The following is a 19,976-nucleotide window of genomic DNA, read 5'->3' on the forward strand; positions in this document are numbered from 1 at the left end:
ATTTGGTTGGAATGTGATTCTGAATTGGTTACCTTGGCTCTTACGGATCATTCTTTGGTTTCTTGGTGGCTACGCAACTGTTGGAGGAACTGTCTCTTTTTGTGTAAAGATATAACTCTTTTTTGTTCTCACATATATAAGGAAGGAAACTCTTGTGCAGATAGGCTAGCTAACCATGGGGCTTCTGCTTCAACTCCTTTTTTTTTTGGGACTCTACTCCTAATTTTATTAGGATTGAGTACCTTAGGAATAAGACATCTCTTCCTAACTGCATGTTCTCCTAGCTTCCTAGTTGAAATATGTTTTGTCTCTTTTTTGTAAGCTTTTCATTCTTTTTATTGAAGGTAGGTGCCTTAGTGTTGTCCAGCTCTTTGTTGTAAGGCACTAGCACCAACATTTTATTAGAAAAAAATATTCCTTTCGACATAATAAACTCGTTTGCTCCTCATTATTATGGTTAGTAGTTATCCACTTGTCTTGTATTCCTACTTCCACCAATAGTCTATTACATTGAATCAATGTAGTCAATTATGCATAAACTTAAATATCTATTCACAAACCAAAAATTGTTACTTCTTTTTTGGTACAATAATCATAGTGAAGTTTGGGCTTTAGGGCTTATGACCTTTTGCAAACTATTCAAGCTCCCACCATTTCTCCAAAAAGAAAATTGTATCAGCAATATTCCTTTTCTTTGGAACATAAAGTTTTCTTTGGAGCATAAAGTTTAGGTGAGTTGAGTTCTGGGGCTCATCAAGGTCAGAACAAATCTCAAGACTCAAAGAATGCTGATATAGGTACTTATAGATTATCCACCAATAAGGACCTCACATCGGTAGTGAGAATCGAATCCATGTTCAAGGACTAGTCTTTTGGATTGAGTTTTTTTTTTTTTGTTTAAGTGCTAACAATTGGTGCTTTCATTGAGAGTTGAGCCACAAAAAAGGCTACCTATAGGCTGGATAGGGGCGTTCATGAGTCCAGGTCAACCCATGACCCAACCCGACCCAATTATATTGAGTTGAATTTTTAAAGTATTTAGGTCAAATCCGACCCAATCCGATTAAGACTTGGTCATGAATGGGTTGGATAATGGGTTCTATTTTTTTGAACCTGACCCAACTCGTACCATATAATTTAATTTATTGTATATATAAATTAATTATTAGATACAAAACACTTTAGTAATTTTTAGCTCTCATAGTTTATTAAATTAAACTACTTATGATTTTTTTCCTTTTAAGTTGTTTTTATCTTTATCTTAATTTTGTTTATATTTTCACATGCTTATATCATACTTTATTTCTATCTAAAATAAAAACATCATATCAGCATTGAAATCATTAATTTTATTAGTCAAATATTTTTGTAATTTGATTTTTTTTAGTGTATTTAGTTATTATATACTTAAAAAACATTAGACAAAAACAAATTATTGTTCTAAAAAATTTATTTTTAAAAAATAAAAATATTTTTTAAATATTCAAGCCCAATTAATTCAACCTAACCCAACCTATTTATTATATCGGGTTGGGTTTGCAAAAAAAAATTGCACAAACTCAACCAAACCCATAGAATTTTGACCAGGTTTGATAACGGATTTAGCCAAACCCAACCTGACCCGTGAACACCCATAAAGTTGGATTAAGGTACAAACCGAATATTGGTAAATGAGTGTAGTCATCCAAGGGAATAAGGCAACCACCGGGTCAGTGTCGACATAGTGAAAGCCACGGTGGACGTTGACCCTTAAAGGGGATGACAATGTTAGAAGTCTCACATTAAATAGAATAAACTACTTGATGTGGGCCTTGAGGCTCTTTCACCTGATGAATTAGTCTTTTGAGTTAGGCTTTTTTCTTGTGTTCAAGTCCTAACAATTTATTTCTTATTAACTAGATTAACCTTTGTTGACTTATCAACTATATTCTTTTACGCAAACATTTGTAACTTTGTTGTAACTTTTATTCATAGTATATAGTCAAATATATAAACCTCAAATATCGCTCTAAATTTGAATTATTGAATCGATGCGTAACTTTCCTATATAGAACATTCAAGAGTTTAAATAAATATCCGATTACCAGGCATGTTGCAGTTCCAACTTTTCACTCCATAATTAAATATTGGAAGAATATTCAATAATGATCTTTTTAAGTAGCAACTATAGCAAGTGAAGAATTGTTTTTTTCTTTTTCAAAAGGGTTAGTTCTGCAGGATTGCTATTACTGGATCAAGATCTTCGTGATGCAGAACATACAAGTCCTTGAAATTTTGAAATAGTAGTCAAAAGGCTAAACTGAGATGATTATTAGACCCATATCTAAATGAAAATTATTCACAATCTAAGGAGCTCTAACTTCTTTTCCTCCACTCTCCTCCAACGTGGGCTAGCATATAGAAAACTATTTGAGTCATTGATTACGCAAAAGTTAGCAAAATCTACAGCAACATTATATACTATGTGGATGTCAACATAATTTTGATAGAATTTTATGCAATCCACTGTGGCCAAAAATATTAGGCCAAAATGGGGAAAAGGACCCAACATGATACTACAAGCCAACATTCAGTGATTTTACATTACCGGAAGGAAATAAAACTGTACATATTGCACACATAAAATAGTTAAAAATAGCTAAGTAGTACACAACATTACATCATTAATTGAAATTAGCCAACCGTGCAATCTGGTCTTTGCCAAGAAGAGACTTCTTCATGTTCTTATTGGAATAGAGTAAGGACTAAGGAGGTACAAGTTAGCGTTGAAGAAACCCAGCAAAGGCACCTTTGGATGCAAATCCTGTAATAAATAGGACATAAGATTGCTTCAGATTAACATGTGGTACTAAACACCGTCCTGTTTTATCTTTTCCTTGAACCTTCTTCCCTTGTTTCTTGGCCATACACACATGTCTTGGTGATGCTAAGTTCTCATCACACAATTCTGGCTCTTCCTTAATAGTTGAAAGCTTAGCCCTCAGAATCTCCTCCATGTCCTTCCTAGAGTCATTTCGCAAGCTTTTCCTGCTCGTGCAAGGCACCGATCGCCATATTTTCCTGCATGCCCTCCTCATTCTTGCTTCTAATTTCAATCTTCACCAATGCGCATATCCTCTAACACATCACACATTAATATAACTATGCCTATTGATGATACCTTGAGTGACCTTATGACATCTTTGAGTTTTCAAATATAGTGCTAACTCTTCTCTCTATATATATTACTAAAAAAGGAAGAGAGGGTATGTGTATGTATATGATCAAGGAAATTTCGATGAGTAGTCAGATTAGTTGGAAAGCTAGCAGCTGTTGAAAGGGACCACAAAAAGTTGTGATTGCCTACAAAAGCAATAATACTCATTCCTTTACAACTATGTTTTAATCATAATGAGCTTATAAATTATAGTTTTTTTTTTTTTTTGCCAACCGAACTAGCATTTCATTAGAAATCATGCAAAGGATTAAGTTCAGATTCCATTCATTATCTTTTTTAGTAGGTACTAATAATTAACAACACTTTTGTGTTCCGGGTCCAACTACAAATTTTCAAAATGAAATTCACTAAAGCAAAAATTGTAGGCTGGCTACTCCTACAATATTCCCAGTGCTCGGTTGTCATTGTCAATTGCTGTCGTTGCTCTCTATGGGTTTTTTCATCAAGTTGCTTTAAAATTAAAATTTGTGTTTGAAGGTAGAACACCGCGAACAAAGACGAAATTCAAATGCCAACGGTGATAATCTGCCACAAAATCCTTCATTAAGATATGATAGTACACAGTGTTCTCTAATTATTGTTCCACATTCATGTGTAGTAGTTTGCCCCCAGTAATCACTACAGAATTGACCCACCTGACTAGTGGCTAATTCGCTATACACGAAGCCCTTTATTTCTTCTCCAATAAATGCTTAATTTGGTCCTCTCATGTCTTAAAGATAGGACACTTTTACTGTTTTACATTAATTTTTCAAATCTTTTAATCATCAAATTAATCTTTAAATATACAAAAGTATCACGAAATTCAGTTTTTTTTCATCATTACTTCAGTCCTTTACATTTTGTATGAGAGATTAGTTTAGCAGAATTTTTTTAATGATTAATTTGATAAATTTTAGTATTTAAAGGACTATTTTATAAAAAAAATGAAAAAAAAATCTAATTATTACCTCTTAATTTTTCAAATATAAAATATTCTTGATTGAAGGCTCCACATTAAAATTAGTCAGGGACGTAGGAGTAGGACCGTAGTAAAATCTTATATTAATTGTACATGAGAATATTCTGATTTCTATAATATTTAGTTTACATTAACCAAAAAGAAAAAAAAAACCGTCTTTGTGATTGACATGATGGCATTGATTTAATTAATATTTTATATAAATTTATTTATTCTTTTAGTAAAATGTATTCTTTGTTCAAATAACTGGCATGTCTCAGGCTCGGAGTATTTTGATGGTGGCTTTGTTCATTTTCTTCACGTAGGTTAATTTTCTTATTCGGCAAAGAGAATAAGTTTTCCCTGTGATCATGTAGTTTTATCAAAGCTAAGTTGACCAGATTTTTCTAACAAAATTTACCTTGGGCGAGAAACAAATATTGTTTTTAATTAAGAAAAATATCAAGAAAATAGGCTTTTAATACGTGTTTAATAGTTATCATCAAAGATGAACAATGTGCCTGATAAAAAAAAATGAACAATTTCGTCACTTCAATTAGCTCAAGTAATGAAGGTGAGATTGAATTTGATCAAAGTAAACTCGGACCATGTGAACCAAAAGAAAGAAAAAAAATGAACTATGTGGAAATCCTGTGCATTTTATAAAATTTATTTAGCAAAAATAAATAGATTAATAGTTATTTAAGCGGGGAGTGCATTTTAGGGAATAAAAATTATTATTCTGTGTTGAATTAAATTTTTAAATTAGGTCATGGTGTGAGAAAAAAATTGGATGAAAGTCACTTTTGATGGCGAATACAAACAACTTGGAGTCGCGTTAGTTGCATCCGATCGTCTCACTTATGGTGGGTGGACTTGCATTCCTAGGAGAAGATGAAGGAAGAGCCCGTGTGTTTATGTTTCTTTTTTTGCTTTATGAATCATGATCAAAGAGCCTTACTTTCTGTTTACTCTTTTACTATATAAATTTTAAAAAATAGATAATAGAGATTAAAAAATTTAGAAAATTAATCTTATATTATTATTAATTTATTTATAGATTTTATTATTTATTATTAATATTATAAAAGATATATATGAAAAAAAAATATTATATTAAAAAATTAAAATAATATTTATTTTAAAATAATTTTTTTATTACACAATGGAGTAGTTTAGTTGTCGGATTTTGTAACTTTGTTTTTCAATCTAGTGGCTTCTCCAACTCCAAGAAACCTGTGTTTTAATTAATCATTGCCAAAAAGAAGTGTGATATACTAATTCTCGGTTCCAAGCTTACTGATACACTGATGGAATTTAGCCATGAGACGCAGTTCGTGGTCTTGATTTAACCTGCGAATGTTATGAGTATATTTCTTAGCTTCATTTTGTCAAAATCTAAAGTCAACTCAGTTTAAAAAAATAATTGTTTATTAAGAATTGTATAGATGTCACCTTTTATCTATATATATAAATTGCTATAAAAATATTATTTTTACAGTTATTTACAGATACTAATTTGAAGACTACTAATTATACTAATTTCAGATAAACTTATCAAATTAGACGCAATCCATAATGGGTCATATTAATATTTTTGAGTTTTATAAAATTGAGCTAGTTTAATTGCGTGCTAGTAATGGGCCTGCTATTGGCACCCCTCATTCCCATTCAAACCTTTCTAGATGGTATTATTTATTTTGACAAAAATATCACCAGATAATGGTTTCCACTTTCCACTTGTGTATCTGGGCAAAATACAAGTTTCTGTTGTAGATAGGAGTTTTAATACACAACAAGAATAAGTTTTCTTTGTTATTATTTTTTTGCACCCCTATAGTCCTACTATCCATCGAAAACAAGTTTTTGTTGTATATATACAATTAATTGACATTGATGCGAGATCAACTATGTTAATTTGCAGCCCTTGTTTGCTGAAGAGAGTGGATGGAGTTGGTCAACGGGTTGAAATCATCAATTTAAATTATTTTCCCTCTTTTTTATTTGCATTACTATTTCAAGTGAGTATAATGCTAAAGAGATCTTGGGTAAGAATTTGGTGTTATGGATGATAATAACTTCTTTTTCTTCCAAAAAGATAAGGCCAAATTTAAGACTTGTGATTCGAGGCTTTTATGAAGTTGTTTGCTTGTGATAGATTTCAGCCCTACATGAAATGCTCTAGGTATCAATCACTAGTCAGTTGAGTTGTGTACTACTCGGACTCAGAGAGCTTCCGTATTCGGTGGTCGACCAAGTAGGTCACGCGGAATCTAGAGAATATGATAGATATAATTACGGTAAGAGAAAAATTTTATCTTCTACTAAAATGATAAAAATATCCCATAAAATCATAAATTATCTATTATTAGAGAAAAGATCAGATAGAATCATATCTTTCTCTATTGACATGTACTTAAGAGAGAAATTAAGATCTTATCATCCAATTTCATCTTTATAAAAGGGATCTTCAAGGTGTAGATAATCCAACTCTATTCTAACTAACTTTAAGATACCTGCTCTTACCTTTGTGCTATTAACTTGAGTGTCGGATTATCTTCCCAGGTACACCCCACCATTTGTGCAGGAGTATAACCATGAGAAGGTTTTACCAAATTCGATAAGAACAAGTTGAAAGATTGTATTCTCATCTTACATGACTTGTATTGTTGTAATGGCAAGGAGGAGAATCATCTTTTGTTTTTTTATATTATGGCAAAGATTAATAACTTGAGATCTTTATACTATAGCACTTTAAATTCGTGACAAACCTCCCTACATCTCCACAATTATCAAATTATCACTTTGAAGAAGAGTGTAGTTGGATGCACTTGTTATTTTGTACAATTTGTTACGTAACTAGCTATCTTTATCACAAGAAGCATGTTATTTAATTACACTACTAGAAAATAAGTTTTTAACATCGATCATTAAGGACTTTCAACATCGAGTTATTAACCTATGTTGAAACTACCGACGTTAAAAGTCTCAACGTTAACATCGATTTTCAGAAACCGATGTTAAGTAAATTACACAACATCGGTTTTATACAAAACCGAAGTCGTGTCATAAAAAATAACAAAAAAATATATATTTAGAAGTCCACATCAATTTTTTATGAAACAACATCGGTTTTTCAAAAAATCGATGTTATTTTTGAATGACAACATCGATTTTCATAAAAAATTGATGTTATTTTTGAATGACAACATCAGTTTTTAGACAAGCGATGTTGTCAGTCAAAAACAACATCAGTTTTTTATGAAAATCGATATTGTCAGTCAAAAACAACATCACTTTTTTGGCTGACAACCGATGTTATTTTTTACTGACAACATCGATTTTCATAAAAAACTGATATTGTTTTCTGTATTTTTTTTAATATCTAGTCTATTTTTGTAATTAATCCAATTAATCTGTAAATTCAAAAGTAGTACCAGACCAGACAATTTTTATCAACCAATTTAAATTTTGTCCACTATATATAATTGAATATTTATAATGAATTATAAGAAAAATGAAAATCAATACATAAAATCATTTGTAACCCAATCTAAATTAACATAATAACTACTCTACAATTCTAAAATCACTTAAATTCCTAATGTTTGATTTTTAACTTTCAAATAATATCTTGTCCACTGAATGCGAATTGTCTTCATTCTCTCTGGTTCCAATGGTCTTTGATCAGTAAAATACTGCATGATATAATATAACACATAAGTTAATAAATGAGTCTAAATAATAACAATTATAAGAAAATGAATTAGTTTTGAAGTAAAAAATTATCGTTTCCCAGTTATCCTTGAAACCCTAGGACTACTTCAATAAAATTACTTCAAGATGAGTACAATGCGAATTACTTCAATAAAATTATAAGAAAATGAGTCTTAATATTGTGAATGTATGAATACATGATTTTGATGATGTCAAAGAATAATCAAACAAGGTTGCGTTCAAGATTACTTCAATAAACATTCAAAGGTTAAGCATTGCTTCAACAAACAAGCATTGCTTCAAGATTAATTAAAGATCATGTCTTTGCCTCAAAACAAGTGTTTCCAAGACACTTAAGGCTCTGGTAATCGATTACCAGGCAGTGTAATCGATTACCAGAAGACAATTTTGAAAAAATCAGCTTTTAGAAGAGTTTTGAAATTTGAATTTAAAAGTTGTAATTGATTACCATTGATGTGTAATCGATTACCAGCAACGAAACTCTTGAAATTCAATTTGAAAAGTCATGACCCTTTAAAATATAACTGTATAATTGATTATTAGAAACCTATAATCGATTATCATTGAAAGATTTCAGAAAAAGCTTTTTGAAAAGACACATCTCTTCAAACCATTTTGAAAAGGCACGAAGGGCCTATATATAAGTGTGTCTGACTTCAAAAAGCAAGAGAGAGATATTCTAAGAGAACTTCATTGTCAAATGCTTTCTCAACAACTCTTAGGCAAACACTTGCAAATCTATTGAGAGTTCATCCAGGAATTTCAAATTGTATTATCATCTCTAAAAGAAAGAAATTCCTCTAGGAACTTCAATTTGTATCATCCACTCTAAAGGAGAGAAATCTTTCTGTTCTTCTCAGAAAGTCAATTGTAATCAAGAGATTGGTTGTCTCTTGAATTGTGAGTTTCCTGAACACAAGGGAAAGGGAATCCTCGGGTGTTCAGAAATTATAAAAAGGATTTTTACAAAGATAGTGGAAAATCTCAAATGGGTTGCTTGAGGACTGGACGTAGGCACGGGAAGTGGTCAAACCAGTATAAATCGAGTTTGCATTTCTCTCTTCCCTTATCTCATTTATGTTATTACAGTCAATTTTGTCTTGCATGTTTAAAGAATATTATTAAATTGATTTTTGCTTCTTCTTCTGCATTCTAAGCCTATTATTTAGAAGGAGATTAAAAGTTTGTTAGTGGAAAATTTTTGAAACTTAATTCATCCCTCCTCTTAAGTTATTGAGGCCACTTGTCTAACAAATATATTATTCTGCATCAAATTGTGATTGTTCAGATCTTTGTATAGATTGTGACTCGACGAATCCATACACATCAACATTCCTCACTCATATAATTGTCTCAATCATATGCCTATTGTTGTTAAAATATAGTACATTATGCATGAATATAAAACAATCAGTTAGGTAATATACAATAATGTAAAGTGACTTATTCTTGCTTTATGTGCAATAGGAAGTTATCATTATACACCCCAAACACGCTAGCATCCCATGGCATCTGCAACGAATTCAGGAAAAGTTATGGAATGGTCAATGTCATCAGGTACATCGGATCGATGTCAGGATCCGCCATATCTACAGGTTTCGTCGGTCCCTCAGCTACCTGCTTATCCTACACAATTAATAAATATTAAGCGAATGATAGTCAAAACTTGATTTGTAACAAATCATTTATTAATAATTATTAAAAAAAATTAAAATGAAATACTTGTTTTAAAAAAGGCTTTAGGAGATGTGTCGGCCAAGCAAGGAAGGTGTTAAGTGTCTACCCCACTAACTGAACCACTTAAGTGGGTACAAGAATGCGAACATCAGCATCTCGGACTTCCTCAACACCAACCTTCACTTGATCATTGCCCAAAGGAACATTGTGGAAGGTTGTTGACTCCTCATAAACACTTCCAAAAGCAACGAGTCGGGGAGGACTGTCATCGACATACAACCCAAATTTGTCTGAGTCACCCATTTTTAGGTCTTGCCCCGGGGGATCGACAGAAATTTCCTTTGTGCTGACATGAGCAGCAGAAGGACCAACCTCAATCTCAAGAGGCAATGCGAATCCCTGCGATTGCATCTGGGACTGCATATGGCTGAAGGACATCATTAATTGTTGAGTCACGTTTTGTGTGATCGACTCCTCCAATTGGTCTTTGATCTTTTGTGTCAGCTGCTCTAGGTCTTCGACAACCATGGAGGAAAAGGTGTAGGAGCCCCTTAAAGCTAGTCAAAAGTAGTGTTTGATCGTCACACCGGCTCCAACAACACAGACACGACCAGGGTGCTCTGGTCACCCAATGGCAACAGTCAATACATCCTGATGTCCATGGGCGACAAAGCTTCCCTATGAGGCCTTCTCCTCCAAGGAATCCTATAGTCAACAGACGAAATAATATTGGTTTACTCATTCAACAATTGTTATAAAAAATGACCACTGACAAATGAAAGTGACTTACAATCCTATATGCAATTTCCTTTGCAGCCTCAGACGTCATTTGACTAGTTTTCTTCGTGCAGGTCATCTTCCACTTCACGTGTCATTTGATGGGAGATGAAGGATCAACAACTGTGTCAGTGCTCTCGGATTGGGCTGCTTCCTCCAATTGTTTCTTTTGCTTCTCCATCAACTTTTTTTCTAGAAAATCATATCCCCCATGAGACAACATGTGAGGGTAGTGTTTTGTTTCTGAATGGCCTGTGCCTTCTCTCAAACATCCTGTGACAATAACACATAACGGTAACTGGTCTAGTTGACAATAATATATAAATATGAAGATTTAAAAACATTGAAAATCAACTAACCTCCCATGAAGGATCTCTACGGCTCTGACAAAACTAGGTCCACTTCTCTTTGTTTATTTCGTACTTCTCGTAGACTTTGTCATCCTCGCCCTCCTTGTCGTGTGTCAGGGCCCATTTGGAGGTCAGATTTGACTTAAACTACCTCCACCGCTCTCCTACGATCTGAAGTATTTTTTTTCTTTGTCCTCAAATCGAATGATTCAGGGATATCAAATTCAGTCTGTGATAGAATAAATACATTTCGTAGTTAGTAAATTACAAATTATGATTTTTAGTATAACATATTACAACAACATTCAACATTTAATTGAAATACCTGAATATCCTCCCAGATTAGATCCTTTTGAGCAACAAAGACTTGTTCCCAATTATCATATATAACATCCACCTTGTCGCGAGTGACAATCCCCAAATATGTTCTTAATTTCTTTCTGTGGGGACCATCGACTTTTCTAGTGACAAGATCAACATGAATCATTGGTCTCTCCACCCCAACTGGTCTAGTAGCCAACGATCTGAGTTGTGTTGTTTTTTCTAGTCTTCTTCGACGAAGAAGATGAAGAAGGTGTTGCTGACTCGGGAGGAGGAGGAGGTGAGTTGGGTGGTGTAGTCATGTACCTGTCAAAAAACAACAACATTAATTAAACAACATATGGAAACTATATTAAGTTGTGTAACTAAAATTAACAAACCAAGTAAATATAAAATAAATTACATTATACGATGTTAATTAATTCTCTTTCATCGTGATCATTACGATTTGCGAGAACGTCGTCAACTTCTTCTTCTCCGTTGACGTTACTCGGCATTTGTGTGGAGAAAGGAGTGAGACAACTTTCAAGGGTTAAATCATCATCAATATTAACACCAATTGTTTTTCCATGTAGAACCACCAACCATCTTTCATCACAAGCATCTTCAACATAAAATACTTGTTTGGCTTGTCCAGCCATGATGAAAGACCCATTCTGATAAGCGAGCTTCTTTGGATCTACCAAGTAAATTTGAAATCATCGGTTCACACACCGATATTGCTATCTATCCACTTACACTTGAAAATACATACACTGAATTTTACATAATTAACCTCCCAGATTTCTTCAATGACTCCAAAGTAAGGCATGAAAGCTACACGGGAATTGTCATCATGCATAGTAGCAAAGTGTTGAGATTCAGCCCTAAGACTTACAACACTGTTTTGCATTGTACTTTTGTCATCTTGTGATTTCGTGTAGAACGAATACTTGTTGATATCGTATCCTTGCCAAGTTATAACATTTCTTTTAGGCCCATCTGTTAACTTCCTTAACGTTTTAGATGCATTATGGTCATTGAAGATTATACCTTTAAACCAATTTAAGAATGTCTTGTTATGCTTTTTCAACACCCTATTCGTGGTCATTTTTTGGTTACCTTCCTTGACTAAGGCTTCGTGAAGAAGTATGTATAGCAGAACTTCATTACTGTTATTCAATATATATAAATGAGTTTGTTGTAATTCTTCTAGACTTGGAGTAATAACATGCAATCTTCTTGAACCCTTATCTCTCATTCTCTCATCATGGCGAGACTCCAGAATCCCAACAGGTTTTCTCTTTTCCATGTACTCGAAACAAAACTCATAGCTTATTTCGCAATATACCTTTCAACAATAGAAGCTACAGGATGGTGTAGATTCTTTGTATACCCTTTTAAGATCTTCATGTATCACTCAACCGGATACATCCACCGTAAATAAAAAGGGACCGCAACATTTAATTTCCCTCACTAGATGAACAATTAAGTGAACCATGATGTCGAAAAACGAAGGAGGAAAATACATCTCTAACTGACACAAGATAATAGCAACCTCGTTTTCTAGCTCATCTAACTTGAGAAGATCAATAACTTTGCTACATATGGCATTGAAGAAAAAACACAAGCAAGTTATGGCACGCTTGACTTTCTTAGGCAAAATGTCTTGTATCACCACAGCTAACAGTTGTTGCATCAAGACATGACAATCATAAGACTTTAAGCCAATTAACTTTAGATCCTTCAATTGCACAAGACTCTTAATATTTAAAGAGTATCCTTGTGGTACTTTGACACGACATAGACATTGACAAAAACTTATCTTTTCCTTTCTAGACAAAGTATGACAAGTTGGAGGCAAGTATATTTTCTTACCATCAAACCTTGGATGTAACTGGTTTCGTATACCCATCTCAACTAGATCTTGGCAAGTATCCAAACCATCCTTTATCTTGCCTTCAATGTTAAGAAGCGTGCCGATGACACTATCACAGACATTTTTCTCGACATGCATAACATCAGTACAATATTTGACATCTAGATTGGGCCAGTATGGAAGATCAAACAATATAGACCTTTTTTTTTCATATGGAAGTTTTACTTTTTTTCCTTCTTTTGGGTCTTTCCAAAAATAGAATTGATGTCGTCAACCCGCTCAAGAATCTGTTCACCAGTTAACGGTATCGGCGCAGTATCATGCTCTTGACTTCCATTAAAAGCTTTTTTCAATTGCCGGTAAGGGTGATAAGCTTTCAGAAAGCGTCGATGCCGAGTGTATACTGTTTTTCTTCCATGTTTCAGTTGTACGTAGCTTGTGTCTTCTTCACATATAGGGCATGCATGATGGCCCTTAACACTGTATCCATTCAAATTCTCGTATGCTGGAAAGTCATTAATGGTACAAAATAGCATTGCACCCAACTTGAATGTTTCATTTCAATACCCATCAAACACAGCAATCCCCTCGTCCCGAAAACTTTGTCAAGTCGCCAATCAAGGGACTGAGATAAACATCAATGTCATTTCCTGGTTGTCTTGAGCCCAATATCATCATAGACAGTATCATGTATTTTTGCTTCATGCACAACTAAGGAGACAAGTTGTAAATTGCTAGCAAAATAGGCAACAAATTGTGTTAAGTGCTTAAATTTCCATACGTATTCATTCCATCACTAGCAAGTCCAAGCCTAAGATTTCTTGCCTCTTTGCCTAATTTTGAATACAGACTATTAATCTTCTTCCACTAAGAGGAATAATCCAGATGGCGGAGCATTCCATCACAATTTCTCCCATCTGCATGCCATGTAAGGTCTTTTGTGTCATCTGCATTAGCAAACAAACACTTGAACCTTTGAATGATCGAAAGATACCATAACACCTTTGTTAGGGGGCCTTTCTTGGTGCTTTCATCATTGCTACACTCGTCATCATCCTTCACTTTGTACCGTGATACCCCACACCAGGGGTAGTTGTGCATTTCTTCAAACTCATTTATGTACATTATGCAATCATTAGGGCATGCATGAATCTTCTGGTACTTCATACCCATCGGACATAGTATCTTCTTTGCCTAATAGTAACTTTTTGGAAAGGTGTTTTCCTCTGGAAGCATATCCTGCACCACTTGAAGAAGTGAAGTGAAGCTTTTGTCACTCCACCCATATCTGGCCTTGACATTAACCAGACTTAACACCACTAACAAGATGGTCAAAGATTTCTTGCACCCCGGATACAAAGCCTTCTTAGAATTACTTTGCAATGTATCATACATAGGGACATATGCTTGAAGAAAAGATTCTTGTCCAAGATCACGAATCATTTCCTCTAAGCGATCTCCCATTTGTACATCAACCGGTTCAGATTGGGAGTCCCTCTGCATGTTTGTCAAGTAGTTGTCTTCTCCCGTTCAAACAGCTAATACAAGGACATAAATATTTTTCATCCTTATCCGGTCGACTTCTTTCAAAGGCGAATTCCAAGAACCGTTCCACGTCTTCCTCATACAAAGGGCTCATGCGACTTACGTTCATCCAACTTCGATCCATCTAATTATTAACTCTGTGATACTCACAAAGTTTTTTGATGCATGAAAATCTCACTTTTTCATTAAAGGTCTAGTCCTATCCCATTCATGAAGACATATTTTTATAGTACATTCATGTGTCAAGGTTAAGTATCTTTTCTTAAATTTGATGAAATTTCGGTAGCATTTCGCATTGGTCTTCAAGTATATGATATGAAAGCGATGAGATTAATTCCACGACAATCAAGCATGCATTCAAAGAAAAAAGAGAAATGCATTGTACCAAAATTTCATCAAATTTAAGAAAATAAACTCAACCTTAATGATTGAATGTACTATAAAAATATGACTTTTCCCAAACTGTCCAAATGGAAAATTCAAGATTCAATACAACGATTAGTACAAATTTTTCACAAGAATCATTGTATTCAATCTCAAACGGGATTCTAAGGTTCACTCATCATGAACATACTTGCATATAAATCAATACTCATTAATGACATAAAACAAGGTAAAAAAGGAGTCATAAGAAAAAAGACCCTAACAAAAGTAAGAAAGACATTCATACCTATGATAATGGTCATTAACAGTCTCCAACAATGAATATCGTAATCACAATGCAAACAACAAAAGTAAAAGTGCCTGCAAAATTACATAAGCAGTTAGGCTTGAGTTTGCTTGACTTTACTTTAGGCACTTTATTATCTTATGTCTAATGGGAACGATCATATTATCAGACTATATTTCATTTGATTTTATCTTGGTATTAAAGTCTCTGAATTCTTGTGCATAAGCATCTAAATCTAATGATAAAATATTTTACCAAGTTCATTTGGCAAATAACATTTTGTTCTGAATCCTGACAAGTAAATGTTGGAGCAAGTTTATTGGTGGCATGACAAATACAGGCCTAGGAAGCATGCATAAGCTACGTTATGATTTAGGCAATGTGCATCACAAATATTCCAGATTACACCAGCAGTTATAGACAACACGTCTTTCAAAATTACAAGTTATAACAACCTTCACAAAGGTCTACAACAGTGAAAGCATGGGTCAAACATGGAGTAGCAACCCAATAGGCAAATAGTAGTACAAACTTGACTCTCTTGTCTCCAAACAAAGATTGCTTACAATTATTAATTCAAGGATTGTGATATTGTAGGAGTTAAGATGACACACAATTATTTATGATAATTGATTAGCCAAAGTAGACAGTTAGAAGAAAAACTTTATTGAACTTGCTATAATAATTTTAAATAGAGACAATTAGCTTGCTTCGTACACATTCTACTTTTAGGCTTTTATATAGGAGGCTAACTCACAAGTGTATAAGGAAGGCCTACAGGGCCCAATCTTTGGCAATTGGTCACGCAATGCTTCGTGGTCACTTGCAAATCACCACGGATAAACAACATTATGACAATGTACAATATACATTTCATGTTCAACTGATTTCAACATTAATTCCAAACTATTTTGAGAATAAACTTCTTCTATGTGTGTGTGAAGAACTAATTTCTTCATTCAAACTAACTTCAATGTAAGACAGTGTTTCATCAACAAAAGTAAAACACAACAATGAAGGAATCCCAACGAGTTATCAGCTAACTAAAAGAAGAACAAACCTTGGAGGACAGTCATGACTGACTATGGCTGAAGGAACACAACGATGACAGCTTCACAGAACAAGCGTCCCAAATGCGTACTGATGCCGATGAACAATGACGATGAAACCGACAGACAATGATGAAAGTGACGGCATCACAGTGGTGAGAGTTGCGAGTGACAATGATGACAATCACGAGTCACAGTGGTGAGAGTGCTTAGATGCTGTGGGGAAAGGGGGGTTTGGGAGAATGAGCACGGGGCGAGAAGTGTTTTGAGTTTTTAATTAACTTAAAATAGAACATTAATTTTTTAAAAATCGATGTTAATGATCTTATGTTATTTACGAGTATGTCATCGCATTTTTATTAACATCAATTTTTTTTTTCTAAAATCGATGTTAAGCTACCGATGTTAAAAATAATATTTCTAGTAGTGTAAGCAAGGGATTGTTGGCCGTTTATATATTGGATTTGGACTCATTTCAATACATAATTTAACTTTGGTAGACCTTAAACTTAAACTTTCACTTTATTACTAATATGGAGAACTTTTGAGCTGCAGGGTATAACTAAACTGACCTTCAATGACAATGCTATGGCAGCGAAGCAGTTGGTGTAAAAGTTACTTGGCATCTTCTCCAGTGAATTATGATAATCCCATTGTACACAATTTGATTCATGAAATTAAGTTACTGAGATTGCACACTGGATCTCAAATTTCCCTTCTTTTTTCCACTAATCAAATTTCCCTTCTTTTTTTTCCCACTAATCATATCCATGATTAGTTACGTAACTACTTTCAGAATCGGGTGTAGACTATATTGGTTGTGGGAGGGGATGTAAAAGCATATTCTTCTTAGTTCCTTTATGTTTGTGTGTTAAACCGTTTCAAAGATGTGTAGTTTATGGCCTCAAAATAAGTGTAATCGAGACAATCGAATTACACCAAAGAATTTCACGCAAGTATGGCAGCATTAGTCATACATAGTGTGAGGAATTTGCAAGTACATTATGACGTTCAAAGTCCTGCTTAATTAAGTAGAAAAATGACCACCCAGTAATATCTTCCTATGCTAAAATAGTTAAATAGAAGAGGGTAGCCACTAGGATTTAAGCAATAGGTTAGGAGGAACTAATTAAATCCAATTACACCACTATTTTGGGCTTGTTAGGAACTTAAAGCTCCGTTACGAGCAATATGTTTGGTCAATTCTTTGATTCTAGCACGTGCTGTATAACTGTGTTGATGAAGGTTTGCATTTTATAATCATACATTAGATAAAAATGAAATTGATGTTGGGAAACCGAGGGATATAAATTATTTTGGAGATCTTTAATGGATCACGAGCCAACCATATTCTCTGACTCTAAGATTACATTTGCAAAATAAATCAAAGCCTTATTTATGCATTAAAAGTGCATTGAAATACATGTTACAATAACTTTGATGAATTTTATCGTAATTTTGATTCACTGTTTTTTTTTCCTCATTAAAATGAACTCTTTTTATCCGTCAGACTAGCCAAATTTTTACCCTGTATGCATTTGTGGATAGAAATAGGTCTGCTAGCTATTATAAACAAATGGCAGCCACACATTTTTTTTGGTAGTTGGATGAAAGAAAAATAAAAAAATAAAAAACGATGGAGGAACAAAAGAAGCTTAATTTTGAAAAACTTTTTTTTCAGCCGCACATCTGTTTTAACTTTCTTTTTAACTTTAAGAAAAAGTAAAATTATAAAAAATCTTGATATAAAATGGTAATATCATCACAATATATATATATATATATATATATATATATATATATATATATATATATATATATATATATATATATATATATACACACCAAACCTGATGCTATCATGTTTTTTTATATTATAAATAAAATTATACATACAAAGTGGGTTTTACTTATTTACATTTTCTTTTATGAGGGGAAGAGGATATATCAGTAGCTTTTACCTACACACAGGTATGTGTTTTTTTGTTGGACCAGACCAGTACTCTTGGTACCTTGTATCCTCTTCCTTGTATTTTATTTTTTATATGTTTTTAACTTTGAATTGGTTGTTTAAAAAAGTTGGGTTTTTATTTTTTTCATTCTTTCAATTAAATATTCTCAATATTCTTTTTTCTCTTTTAAGTATATATTTAAATTATTCTTGCAACTAGTAGAAAAAATCTCTCTCGGTCATATCAAACTACTTTATTTTATATAAATGAGTTACTAACAACAAACTCCTTTAATGCACCTTTTCTAACACATTTTATATTATTAATTAAAATTTAATAGAAATTATGAAAATTATGAGTGAAATTCATCGAATAAGAAGTGAAACCTACTTAAATATATAATTTATAATAAATTTCAAGAAAAATAAGTATATAATCTTTTAGAAAATGTGTTAGTTTTATATGTATAGGGTATTAGAGTGTTTTTTTTTTTTTTTTGTCAATAATTCGTGTATGGAAATGTCCAATGGTTACACAAGCTTACAAGATGCCAAAAGTCTGTTATAACAGTGTACCATATGAACAATGAAAGATTAGACACATACGCTCAACACTAGTTACAATAACAACTAGCAACCTGCAATTATAAACACCAAAAATAGAAAAATGGAAAAATCACATTCCCCTGCTTTAAAAAAACCTAGATGAGCCTTGAGGTTTTCTTCCATTTTTCTTTCTTTGTAATTCCTTCCAAAAGGAAAAAAAATCAAACAAATGTCACTAGCAAGCTTACTTTGATCATCCCTTAAAGATGGGATAAATGCGTAATTAAATCACACTTGATTTTGTTAAAGTTTTAGAAGGTTCTAATTCATTCACATAAACCTCAACGTCAATACACGTTAATTTCCACCTTTTAATCCAGTAACAAAATGTAACCTAGATGTTTTAACCATCATCCCCTAATCATGAAAAAGAATAAGATGCCAATGACATTCATGCCTAAAATGAATAATAGTCATTTACAGTATAAGTTTATTAATAGTAATTCTCTATTCTTAACAATAGGGTCAGGAGACTTCTTGGTTTTCATGTTATTGTTATCGATTTACATATAATTAGATTGATCTTAGTAAAGGATGCTTTGGATGCATGTGATTCTAAGTTAATAAAACAATAAAAAAAAAAGATTTTGGTGTCGCAATTTTACAATTATTTTTTAATTTTTAAATTAGAAAAAAAAAATGAAGGTTGAGTAAGTGTGCATCGGGAAAAGCATTATGTTGTTTTATGATTAAAAGAATAGTATATAATTGATGTAATACTGAAAATAGTATATGAAACTAATTAAAATGAATAAAAATATAAGAAACCTGAAAGGGTAGGAAAACAAAAGTGTGACTAAATTTAGAAAAACGGTGTGTGCAGGAGCAGGACCTACTGGTGGTGTAACATTACAGCGCTACACGGCATGGGCTAATTTGGTGGTTTATATGTCAGTTATGACCTGTGAATGTGATCCCCAGGCAGTGCCATGAAATAATAAAATGATGACGATATGGCAATAGGCAAGGAAAGCATTAAAGTTAGGTAGACTGAAATGAAACCAAAATGAATCAAAATAAATTTTTTGAGTTAAAATAGTATAAAAATATATATTTTATATTTTTTTATTGCTTATTTCATTAATTTTTTTATTTCCAAACATACACATAATAATTTATATGATATTATATTTTGTATTTATTTCTTTTTTCCGTATCATTTATTATGTTTTAAAGTTAAGTTTATTTATTTTTCTCTCTTTCTTTCTCTTAATTATATTTTTGTTGTATAGTTTATGATAGAAGTGTAATTTTTCTTACTTTATAGTTATAGTTAT

The 19,976-nt window shown here is 32.8% G+C and overlaps 1 protein-coding gene across 1 annotated transcript; it reads right to left on the reverse strand.

Moving 5' to 3' along the window:
* Positions 1-2,437: 2,437 nt before the first annotated feature.
* LOC100500628 (uncharacterized) lies at positions 2,438-3,192 on the reverse strand. Its single transcript, NM_001250109.2, has one exon. It carries the CDS (start codon positions 3,075-3,077, stop codon positions 2,760-2,762), a length of 318 nt encoding a protein of 105 aa, NP_001237038.1. The 5' UTR covers positions 3,078-3,192; the 3' UTR covers positions 2,438-2,759.
* Between the last annotated feature and the right edge of the window lie 16,784 nt (positions 3,193-19,976).

This window comes from Glycine max, chromosome 20 (assembly GCF_000004515.6).
Source record: "Glycine max cultivar Williams 82 chromosome 20, Glycine_max_v4.0, whole genome shotgun sequence".
Classification (NCBI taxonomy): domain Eukaryota; kingdom Viridiplantae; phylum Streptophyta; class Magnoliopsida; order Fabales; family Fabaceae; genus Glycine; species Glycine max.